This window comes from Pelodiscus sinensis, chromosome 1 (assembly GCF_052426305.1).
Source record: "Pelodiscus sinensis isolate ZL-2025 chromosome 1, ASM5242630v1, whole genome shotgun sequence".
Taxonomy (NCBI): domain Eukaryota; kingdom Metazoa; phylum Chordata; order Testudines; family Trionychidae; genus Pelodiscus; species Pelodiscus sinensis.
The window spans coordinates 359,573,622-359,585,858 of NC_143052.1; the positions used below are offsets into that span (position 1 = coordinate 359,573,622).

The 12,237-nt window shown below is 49.7% G+C and overlaps 1 protein-coding gene across 1 annotated transcript; it reads right to left on the minus strand.

Annotated features, from left to right (window-relative positions):
• Positions 1-10,756: 10,756 nt before the first annotated feature.
• LOC102444337 (olfactory receptor 52E4-like) lies at positions 10,757-11,833 on the minus strand. Its single transcript, XM_006112549.5, has one exon. It carries the CDS (start codon positions 11,744-11,746, stop codon positions 10,757-10,759), a length of 990 nt encoding a protein of 329 aa, XP_006112611.5. The 5' UTR covers positions 11,747-11,833.
• Positions 11,834-12,237: the final 404 nt, after the last annotated feature.

Below are 12,237 nucleotides of genomic sequence, written 5' to 3' on the forward strand. Positions count from 1 at the left end.
TGAAAGAGGGAGCCCTCTACCATGACCTTGACCAATCATGTCTCATAGACCTCAGTTTCCCTGTCTGTATAATGGGTTTGTGTTGCTAGTGATTTTCCAGTACTAGGTCATTTTCCCTATCCCTTCGCCCAGCATCTGTGTGGGGAATATGCCCAAGAGACATAGAGACACGCTTGGTCTCTGTGTGGGAAATGGGGCAGAAACACACAGACACTCGCCCACCCTCTGTGAGGAGAATGAGGAAGAGCAGTGCAGACACACACAGACCTAGCTGAGGAATGGGGCTGAGAGACACAGAAACACACCGAGGCCCACTGAGGGGGAACAGGCCTGAGAGATGCAGACACACCCAGTTCCTGTGAGAGGAAGGAGATAAAGACACACACGCACATGTTCCGCCCCCTGAGGGGAAGACACTAAGACTACATTTACACTGTTGGGTTTTTGTGCAAGAAGTCGTTTGCGGAAGAGATCTTGCGCAAAAGCGTGTCCAGACCTCAAAGCGCATCACAAAAGCGACGTGCTCGTGTGCAAGAGAGCGTCCACACTGCATTCCCTGATGGGTAATAAGTTTTGACTTCTGGCTGAAGTTATTCCTACAGTCAGACAAGATGAAGGGTTTCTCGCCGGTGTGAATTCTCTGCTGTAAAATGGGGACCAGTGTACACTGGACACTTTTCCCACACTCACTGCAAGTGTAGTGTCCCGCTTGAAGGGGGATGCTCTGTTGAATGGTTTCTTTTTTCTCTTCACCCCTCTGCTCCTGTGACTGGATTTACCCTGTCCCTTATAGGGACTATACTGACTCTCAGACGTCTCTCTCTGCTCAGGACATTGGGGTACGTCTACACTGCAGGCTTCTTGCACAAGAACGTTTTCTGAAAAAGATCTTCCTCAAAAAGTTCTTGCACAAGTTCTTGCACTGCCATGTGCTTTTGTGCAAGAGAGAATGGCCATCAGAGCACCTGTGCTTTTTCCGGTAGGGGTTTTCTTGCACAATAAACCCCTTTTGTGTGTCCACACTCCTTGCACACTCCTTTTTGTGCAAGAGCTCTTGTGCAAAAAGGCTTATTCCTCATACAAAGAGGAATAACTCCTGCACAAAAAGCCCTGTCTTCTGACTATCTACTGTACTTTTTTTTAGGCAAAAACACGCTTTTAGTGTGGATGCTCTGCACGTTTTTGCACAAAAAAAGGCTGTTTTTGCACAAAAACTCTGCAGCATAGATGTAGCCTGGGAAACACCCTTCAGTTCTTCCCAATAACATCCTACATGGAGCCACTTGCTCTGTTCCTCCCTGCTGAAGGCTCTCCTCACTGTTCTCCCTCAACCTTCTCTGTGGGTGTCACTGGAGTCGACATACCTTAATTTGGTATTTCATGATTTCACAACAGGAGGTGGATTGGAGCAAATGCTCCCATCGACTTCCCTTACTCCTCACAAATCAATGGGTGAGAACTCTTCATTTGATTTAGTGGGTCTGTCCTAGTCCTGCTAAGTCAAATGCCAGACTATTGACCACTGCAGCATCAATATTCTCACTAGTGTAGACATGGCCTGATTTTTTCATTCTCCTCAAGAGAACAGAGGGTGTGAGACCAGGGGTGGGACAGTTAGACTCCATCCCGGGAAGTCTCATCTGTAAGAACAGAAGAACAGCCAGACTGGGTGAGAGCAAAGGCCATCTAGCCCAGTATCCTGTCTGCCAACTGTGGCCAATGCCAGATGCCCCAGAGGGAGTCAATACAACAGGTTCTATGTATTCTCTGCACTACCATGTTTGGACCAAGGACTTAAACTCAGCTCTCCCACATCCCGTGGGCATGCCCTGAGCTCCAGGGAAATGGCTCTTCTGGGGAACTTGCTAGATGTTCTGAGGGTACAGACACACAAAACCACATGCAACACAACCATGGGCCATGTGTGCGCACACACACATTCACACACTCCTGACCTTCAAGGACCCATTCAGGAGGCATGGGCTGAGAACTCCTAACGGATCCGGCCTGCTCAGGAGCTGGGCAGGGGACCACCTCATTGGAGAATCCCACCTGCACTCGGGCTTGAGCAAAGACTGTGGAGCAGCATCAGCACACAGGCTGCTCTGGCAGAACTGTGGGCTCCTGCCGGGTTGGCGGCCGATGAACTAGGGGTTCTGAGCAAGTCAGTGGTGCCTAAGTTCACAATTTACCTCCGGGCCATTGTCGATGTATTTCCGTGGATGCATTTCCAGAAGAGGAGCTACACATAAGTCAAGGCTGTCCCAAGACACGGGGTCTGGCCACGCTGGGAGGAGCCCGTCAAGTTTACGAATGCCCACCTCTCACTTGAAAATTTAAAAAAACCCAAACCCAAACCCTTTCCTCGCACAAGGAGCAGGCTCCCTCTAGCACAAGAGGTTAGTTTCTGCTCTTTCCATCTTCAGGCAGCTTTTCGGTCCCAGCTACTCGCCCTGCAGGAACCTGGGCACTGGCCCTTCCTCCTGTGACTAGCAGCTGTAGCACGATTGTGGGATGGGACGGTGGTTAGATGCTGTGTGATTGAACGTGACCAGTTGTATCATTGTGGCCACCACTCTTACTGAATTGCAGCAAAGCTCGTACAAAGAAAGTGCAGTTGGGAGTCCATGGGAAAGTCACACTTGGCTGAGTGTGATTCCCCGTCTATGTGCACGGATAAGGGTTCTGCCTGAAGTTACGAATATTGGCCGTGTGCTGGTGTCAGAGGAGCAGAGCTGGTTTGTGGCCAGAGCAAAGGTGCTGGCATGGGGGTGAGGGCCACCAGTCTCTATTTCCCATTCTGGGGTGGCCCTGGATAAGCCCCGTTTCCTCTGCATGGCTCAGTTCCTCCACGGCCTGGGGATAGCGCTGCCCAGCAGCCTCGCTAAGGAGCTTCCCTATAGAGTGATCCCAAGTGTCACGCAGCATGTGCCTTAGACTCGTCAGCAGCGTTCAGCTTCAGCCGCTGGGCGAGGGGTGCCCTGTAGTGCCAGGCACATTGTCCTGTGTAGAGCCATGTGCATAGCCAGCTAAGGGAAGCAGCGTCCTTTGCCTCCTTCCCTCTGAGCTACCAAAACCACCCGGCCTCTGCCCAGCATCCCCCCTTCCCAGCTAAGCAGGAGTGTGTCCTGCTTCCTCTCTCAGCTCTTGTCGTCCTAGATTCAAAGCTGATCCCTTACCCTGCTCCAGAGGCCTGTCTCAGGGCAAAGGGCTCCCAACTCTCACCCGTCTCACAGACCCTGCCTGCCACAGGCCCCCAGTCAGGAGAACAAAAGGGAACTGAAGGCTAAAGAAATACGTCTCTGCCCTCGGCTGCTCCCAACTCTCAGGCTATGTCTACACTGCAGAGTTTTTCTGGGATACTAGAGGAATCCCGGAAAAACTCTGCCGTGTCCAAGGACCGCGTCTGCTCTTCCAAAACAATTTTCAGAACAGCAGACGCATTTTTCAGCATCCCTGTAAATCTCATTTCACAAGGAAGAAGGGATGTGTGAAAAAAGGGGGTTTTCCGACATTTGGCCCCATATAGATGGGCCAAATGTCGGAAAAGCCTCTTCTGAGAAAAGAAGCGGAAAAAGATACTCCAATTGGGATCGCAATGGGCATACCTTTTTCCAGAAGAACACTGCAGTCTAGACACAGCCTCAGCTGCTTCCTGGCTTCCCTCTCTGTTCCCAGTTGGGACCTGTGCCCCCAGTGCTGTGTCCTCACTGCCACCACTGCAGATGACTTTTCTGGCTGCAGAAGCTCCTGTCCCAACCCTGGAGCTGAGGGAGCCCAGCTGTGAGGAAGGGAGGTAGAAACTGTGACACCCTGGCACCCCAGTATTCCCACTGCCATACAATTAAAAATATTTTATATAGAGTATGCCTTGTGTGATATCATTCTGAACTTCATAATCTGTTGAACAGTTATAGTCTTATAAGTCTCATGTGCAAACATTTACAACACAGAAAGGTCATAAGGAACAGTCAAGATCAAATCGTGTTAAAACAACCTGATGGCTTTCTTTGACAGACTAACAAGCCTTGTGGATAGTCAGGATGGTGGAATGTCTCAGGGGATGGCAAATGGCCACGTAGCGATCAAACGCCATGGCCACATAAAGACCAGACTCAATTGTGGAGAAGCAGTGAATGAAGAACATCTGGGTGAGACAGGCGCTGAAATCGATCTCCCTGGAATTGAACCAGAAGATGCTCAGCAATTTGGGCATGGTAGATGTACACAGGACCAGGTCTGTGATGGCCAGCATGCAGAGGAAATAGTACATGGGCTCATGGAGGCTCGTCTCCCTCTTCACAACGAACAGGATGGTGAAGTTCCCCAAGAGGGCTATAGCGTAGATGGCACAGAAGGGGAGGGGGGGCCAGACATGGGCCCCCTGCAGCCCAGGAATGCCCAGCAGGATGAAGGTAGAGGGCTTGGAGAGCTCAAGTTGTGTTGGAATTTGACATGGGATAGTGGAGAATGCGTTCAACTCTGAGACAGAAGAATGTCTCTTGATTGTACCATACGTTCCTCTGACTTTCCGTATGTGCCTAGGGTTTATAATGATGGTCGCAATATAATTACCTAGAGGGACAGAAAATGATAATATGAGACACAACATGTAATTTCCATACATCATTTGGTGAGAAAGCTTAATAGGCACCAGCAGGAACTACACCCCAGGGAAAGGCCTGGCCCTCGCTGAGAGCAACACCAGGGGTCACTTGCTCTTTGCAGCTCTGGCCCAAGCTCAGAACGTGGTTGGACACATATGGAATGAGATGGAGAATAACCTACTTTGGCCATGCAGTTGGGTTTGGTCACCCAGTTACTATACAGGCTATCGCTGAGATAAAGTTATATCAGATAATGTTGTAGAATCCTCTCGCACTGAGGATACCTCTCCAGGGAAGGGACCGCCAGTCAGTAGGAAAAGGCAGGTGTTAGTAATGGGAGATTTGATGATTAGAAACATAGATAACTGGGTTTGTGATGACCAAGAGAACCTACGGTGAGTTGCCTGCCTGGTGCGAAGGTTGTGGATGTCTCGAGACATCTAAATAGACTTATGTGTCGTGCTGGCAGGGAGCCAGTGGTCGTGGTACATGCAGGTACCAATGACATAGGGAAGGGTAGGAGAGATGTCCCCCAGGGCAAATTTGGGCTGCCAGGAAAGATATTGAAATCCAGGACCTCTATTTTCGCATTCTCTGAAATGTTTCTATGTCCACACACAGGGACAGATAGACAGGCAGAACTTCAGAGACTCAATGTGAGGATGAGATAATGGTGTAGAGAGCAGAACTTTAGATTTATTAAGAACTGGGGAAATTTTGGATATGGGGGGAGCCCATACAGGAAGGATGGGCTCCAGCTAAACCAAAGAGGAACCAGGCTGCTGGCACTTAACATTAAAAAGGTCGTACAGCAGTTTTTAACCAAGGGCTGGGGGAAAGCCGACAGGTGCGGAGGAGCACATGGATAGGACAGAGACATCTCTTATGGAGGGTCTACTAATAGAGATTCTCTCTGTTCTATTCAGGAGGAGAGGATGGAAGATGATAAAATATGGGGGAGATCAGAGAGGAAACAAATGAAAAAGAGTGTAATACATCAGGAAATGGCAGACAGATTAAGAAGGACAAACATTTCAAGAGCTGATATACAAACACTGGAAGTCTAAATCATAAGATGGGTGAACTAGAGTGCCTAGTTTTAATGGAGGCTATTGATAGAATGGGCATCACGGAAACTTGGTGAAATGAGGAGAATCAATGAGACACAGTCATACCAGGGTACAAAATATATCGGAAGCACAGAGCAGGTCACGCTTGTGGGGGCGGAGCATTATACGTGAAAGAAAATGTAGAATCAAATGAAGTGGAAAATCTTGAGGCTACGTCTAGACTGCAGACGACTGGAAGAGATCTTCTGGAAAAGCTAATTTTGAAAGAGAGCATCTAGACAGCAAAAGCGCAATGAAAAAGTGATGTGCTTTTTTTGAAAGATAGCATCCACATGGATTGGATGCTATCTCACACTTAAGGCCACCGGGAACCAGTTCAGGCAGGGATTTTTATCAATACATTAGAAGCAAGAGGAAGAACAAGGATAGGATAGGCCCACTGGTCAGTGTGGAGTAAGAAATAGTAACAGGAAACTTGGAAATGGCAGAGATGCTTAATGACTTCTTTGTTTCAATCTTCACCGACAAGTCTGAAGGAATGCCTAACATAGAGAATGCCAGTGGGAACGGGGTAGGTTGAGAAGATAAAATAAAAAAAGAACAAGTTAAAAATCACCTAGAAAAGTTCGATGCCTGCAAGTCACTAGGGCCTGATGAAATGCATCCTAGAATACTCAAGGAGCTGATAGAGGAGGCATCTGAGCCTCTAGCTATCATCTTTGGAAAATCATGGGAGACAGGAGAGATTCTAGAAGACTGGAAAAGAGCAAATCTAATGCCCATTTATAAAAAGGGAAATAAGAACAACCCAGGAGACTACAGACCAGTTAGTTTAACTTCTGTGCCAGGGAAGATAATGGAGCTAGTAATTAAGGAAATCATCTATAAACACTTGGAAGGTGGCAAGGTGATAGGGAACAGCCAGCATGGATTTGTAAAGAATAAATCATGTCAAACTAATCTGATAGCTTTCTTTGATAGGATAACGAGTCTTGTGGATAAGGGAGAAGCGGTAGATGTGGAATATCTGGACTTTAGTAAGGCATTTGATACGGTCTCGCATGATATTCTTATCAATAAACTAGGCAAATACAACTTCGATGGGGCTACTATAAGGTGGGTGCATAACTGGCTGGATAACCGTATTCAGAGAGTAGTTATTAATGGTTCACAATACTGCTGGAAAGGTATAACAAGTGGGGTTCCGCAGGGGTCTGTTTTAGGACCGGCTCTGTTCAATATCTTCATCAATGATTTAGATATTGGCATAGAAAGTACGCTTCTTAAGTTTGCAGATGATACCAAGCTGGGAGGGATTGCGACTGCTCTGGAGGATAGAGTTATAACTTAAAATGATCTGGACAAATTGGAGATATGGTCTGAGATAAACAGGATGAAGTTTAATAAAGACAAATGAAATGTGCTCCACTTAGGAAGGAACAATCAGTTTCACACATACAGAATGAGAAGCGACTGTCTAGGAAGGAGCACGGCAGAAAGGGATCTAGGGGTTATAGTGGACCACAAGCTGAATATGAGTCAACAGTGTGATGCTGTTGCAAAAAAAGGAAACATGATTCTGGGATGCTGTTACCGTGTCCCCTGGGGTCACCCCGAGTTCGGGTGAGCCCACGTCCCGCTAGGGGCGTACTCGTCTTGTGACTGACCGCCTGACCGCGGTCCGAGGCTTAAAGCTCCGGCGCCCCCGGACTCTAACGGGCCTGAGGGGGCCGAGAAGGGGGCTCGTGCCCTCCCACACTCCGAGCCCCGACCCAGGGCCCTAAGACAGGGACGTCTGTCTCCTGACAGCGCAGGGGGTCGGGTGCCCCAAACCCTCCACTCGCGGGGTCCACGGCCCCGCCCTGGGTCTCTTCTTCCCGTCTCAATCCCCGTGGATTCCCCAGCTGGGGGATAGACTCACCCTGAGTCCCTTCCTCTGGCGGGGGTCCGTGTGCAGGGGTTCTCTCACGCTCCGCTCTCCTGGCAGGGGTCTGGCCTCCTTCCACCTCCTAGAGCCTCCCTCTTGGCTTGGGCTCTCGCCCTTTTGAATCTCCCGCCCCACCACCACCTGGGCGGGCCTACCCCCGGCATCCGGGGCCCCACCCTTCTGTGTGTCCCGCTCGGCGCTTACTATGACGTCATCCGGCCACGCCGGAACGTCCTCTTGGCTGCTGGCCGTCCCTCCTCTTACCCTGGCTTCCGGGTTCCCCGTGGCCGGACCTCTCCCATCCGCCTGCCTTCCCGGGGGCCCACTCTCTGCCCCAGTCTCCGGTTCAGTGCGGGGTAGCACGGGCAAGGCGCCTTCCCTGTCACAGATGCATTAACAGGTGTGTTGTGAGCAAGACTCCAGAAGTCATTCTTCCGCTCTACTCTGCACTGGTTAGGCCTCAGTTGGAGTATTGTGTCCAGTTCTGGGCTCGGCATTTCAGGAAAGATATGGAGAAATTGGAGAGGGTCAAGAGAAGAGCAACAAGAATGATGAAAGGTCTAGAGAACATGAGGTATGAAAGAAAACTGAAAGAATTGGGTTCGTTTAGTTTAGAAAAGAGAAGATTGAGGGGGGCATGATAGCAGTTTTCAGGTATCTAAAAGGGTGTCATAAGGAGGAGGGAGGAAACTTGTTCATCTTGGTCTTTGAGGATAGAAGAAGAAGCAATGGGCTTAAACTGCAGCAAGGGAGGTTTAGGTTGGACGTTAGGAAAAAGTTCCTAACTGTCAGGGTGGTCAAACGCTGGAATAAATTGCCCAGGAAGGTTGTGGAATCCCCATCTATGGAGATATTTAAGAGCAGGTTAGATAAATGTCTATCAGAGATGGTCTAGACAGTATTTGGTCCTGCCATGGGGGCAGAGGACTGGACTCGATGACTCTCGAGGTCCCTTCCAGTCCTAGTGTTCTATGATTCTATGATTCTATGGAGAGTTACTTGCAGGAGCTGTTGCCTATGGCTAGACGCTCTTAAAGGGATCCCCCTGGACAGCTGTTTTTCACCTTCTGCTGTTTGCTGAACTCCTCTCCAAGGGACAGCAAAGCTTTAGCAATGTCTGCTCTGGTTCCCCTGCTTTTGGACACCAGAGCACACTCCTTGCTATGGAGCCAGAGCTGCCTGTGGGCATGTGATGACCCCACACGGCCATGCTGTAGGTCGTGTTGTACTTTGTGCCGGCCGCCTTCATGGCCCTGCAGGAGCTGGACACCGAACTCATCCTTGAGACCCTGTCCCTGTGTGCAGGAGCAAGGCCCTTGCAACCACACCCCACTGTGGAGGGACACTTTTGGAGGCAGGACACCACTTGCGAGGAGTGGGACCGGCTGGTCGTGGGGCGGAGGTCCACAACTTCTGCATGTGGAAGGCCACCTCCATAGAGCTGTGTGCCTTGCAGTAAAAGAGCAAAGGGAAAGTACTTGGATTCCATGAATTATTCCTCTGCCTTCTCCCTTCCCCACCCAGTGATAGGCATGCACAGCATGCATGTATTTGCCCCTTGCTCCCAGATAGTCATGGGAATGGGAAGAAAAGCAAATCATTTCCCGGTGCACATGGCTGCCCCCCCCCCCCACCCCTCCGTCCTCATGAAACTCTGCCCTTGGTGCACTAGGCAATCAATGCACACTGAATGGGTTTTACCCAGGGCAGGATGGTAGAGCTCTGGGTGCTTAGGATGCGGAGCAAGAGAACTTTCTCTGTGGCCTCTCCACGGTGGGTCCATGACTGGCTGGCCAGAGCATTCAGGAAAATAGCTGGGGGTGGGGCCCTGCCTGCAGATGTTAGTCTGAAGCAAGCGTGTCATGTCGCAATGCAAGAGGGAAGCCAGATGAGTGAGACAGATGCCTCAGCTGTATTTCCATTCCAGGGGGCACCCATCACACAGATGTTCCAAAGAGTAGTGGGGTTGGACAGGAGCAATCAAGAGTGCAGACTGTGGGGTGAAAGGCATAGAAGGGATGGGTATATTCAAGGGAAGATTGAAGTAGAGGCAGGGCCTTGCGAGAAGACGAGGAGGACGGTGCAGGGCCTTGGATCTCAGTTACAATGACAAAGACAATTAGAAAGGGGGCAAATCTATGAGGTAGAACGTCTGAAAGGGGGAGCCGTGTTAGTCTGTGACTTTAAAAAAAGCAAGCAGCCCTGTTGCCCCTTAGACATGAGCTGGAGTAGGGGGCGGGGGAAGGAATCCAGAATTTAGCACAGAAAGAGAAGGAAGAGAGAAAAAGTAAATGTCAATTGCAGGGCTGGTGCAAATGAGGCTGATTGAGTGGGCTGGAAGTGTCTCCTCCTTAGCTTTAGATGTGAAAAGGAGGTGTTAAGTGTATGGAAGGCTGCTTTATAAAGGGCCATCCAGTTAATGGCTTTGTTCAAGCCTGGAGAAACAGTGTCAAGTTTGCATATGAAGGTCAAGTCCGCACTCTGGCTCTGTAATTGGCTGGGGAAAATTGTTGGTAGAAGAACGGCTGCTTTGAAATCCAGGACCGAGTGCCCAGGCAGGGTACAATGTTCCCCTGCGGGTTTCTGTGAGTTTCGATTTCTGGTGCCTGACTTGTGTCCATTTATCCATTTGGCCAATATGCATGGCAGAGGGGCATTGTTGGCACTTGATGGCACATGCCACATTAGAGGATGTGCTGGTGAATGGGCTTTTGATGTTGTGGTTAGGTCCTGTGACGGTGTCACTTATACAAATGTTGCAAATGAAGCCCAGGATTTAAATAACTGTTACTCCTCATGAAATGAGGAGAAACAGTTAATTCGAACTAAGGAGTTAGTTCGAATTAATGTTTAACTGCTGCGTCTAGGTGCAGGCAGTTAGTTCGGACTAAGGAGGATTTAAAAATGGCGGCGCCCGGGAATATGCAAATGAAGCCTGGGATATTTAAATCCCAGGCTTCATTTGCAACTCCAATTCCCTCAGTTGCCTACCTAGCTCGAACTAACGAGCTAGCGTAGACATACCCTTACACACAAACCCTTCACTCTGTAAGTCATACTCAAAACTGTGGTAAGGACAGGAAAGGATTTATTCTCTCTGACTGGTCAATCAGTGATTCAGGCAGGGCCAAGAACCATGTTGCCTGGGAACTTTAAACGGGCTTGGACTGAGAGCCAGAGACAAAGGAGAAAACTTCAGTCCCTTTATGAGGAAACAACCGGAGCAGCCTAACCCTGATCTGTTGGGTCCTCACCCCATAGATGATGGGGTTCAGCACAGGGGGCAACAGGAGGTACAAATTGCTAGTGAGAACATGGAAATGAAGAGGAAAATTATGGCCAATCCGATTTGTCAGGGAGGAGAAGACAGCTGGGATGTAAAAGATTAAGATGGCACAGAGGTGGGAGCTACAAGTCCCAAAAGTCTTGAGCCGGGCGTCCTTTGTGGGGAGGCGGTAGATGGCCCTGAGTATCTGGGTGTAGGACACAGTGATAAGAAGCACATCAAGACTTATCCTAGAGGTTAGTGTAACGAGGCCGTAGTAGTTACTGATGCTGATGTCTGCGCAGGCCAGCTTCACCACACGCAAATTCTCACAGTGCGTGTGCGCTATGATGTTGGTTCTGCAATATGGCCACTGACTGGCCAGGATTGGGTAGGGCAGTGCGAGCACGACACCGCGCAGTACCATGGCCAGGGCAATCTTGGCTACAATGCGGTTCGTCAGGATGGTGGAATGTCGCAGGGGATGGCAAATGGCCACGTAGCGATCCAAAGCCATGGCCACATAAATCCCAGACTCAATCGCTGCGAAGGAGTGAACAAAGTACATCTGGGTAAGGCAGGCACTGAAACTGATCTCCCTGGAAATGAACCAGAAGATGCTTAGCATTGTGGGCATGGTGGATGTGGACAGGACCAGGTCAGTGATGGCCAGCATGCAGAGGAAATAGTACATGGGCTCATGGAGGCTTGACTCCTTCTTCACAATGTATAGGATGGTGAAATTCCCCAAGATGGTTACAACATACATGGCACAGAAGGGGATGGAGATCCAGACATGGGCCCACTCCAGCCCAGGAATGCCCAGCAGGATGAAGGTGGAGGGGTTGGAGAACTCGGTTGTGCTGGAGTTTGACATGGGATAGTGGAGAACGTGTCCAACTCTGGGGCAGAAGAGTGTCTCTTGGAAGTACCATACGTTCCTCTCACTTTCTGTGTGTGCCCAGGGTTTCTACTGATGGTCGCAGTATAATTGCCTAGAGGGAGAGAAAATGATAATATGAGACACGACATGCCCTGCTTGAGGCTGGTGTCATGGGCAAAGCAGCTCTTCACACGCTGAAAAATAATTTCTTTTTCAGTGAAATGAATTATGAACAATGAATCCTCCGCATGCCGGCCCTGTGCCTGGGTCAGTAATTTCCTCGTGGAATGAGGAGTAACGGTAGTCTAGTTCGAACTACCTAGTTCATGCCGCGTGTAGTCGCGTGGCACAGGGTTTGAACGAGCGGGGATTTAAAAATGGCGGCTCCCCACTTATGCAAATGAAGCCCGGGAAATTCAAATCCCGGGCTTCATTTGCAAGTGCGGTATGCCTACATTACCCCGCTAGTTCGAACTAGGAGGGTA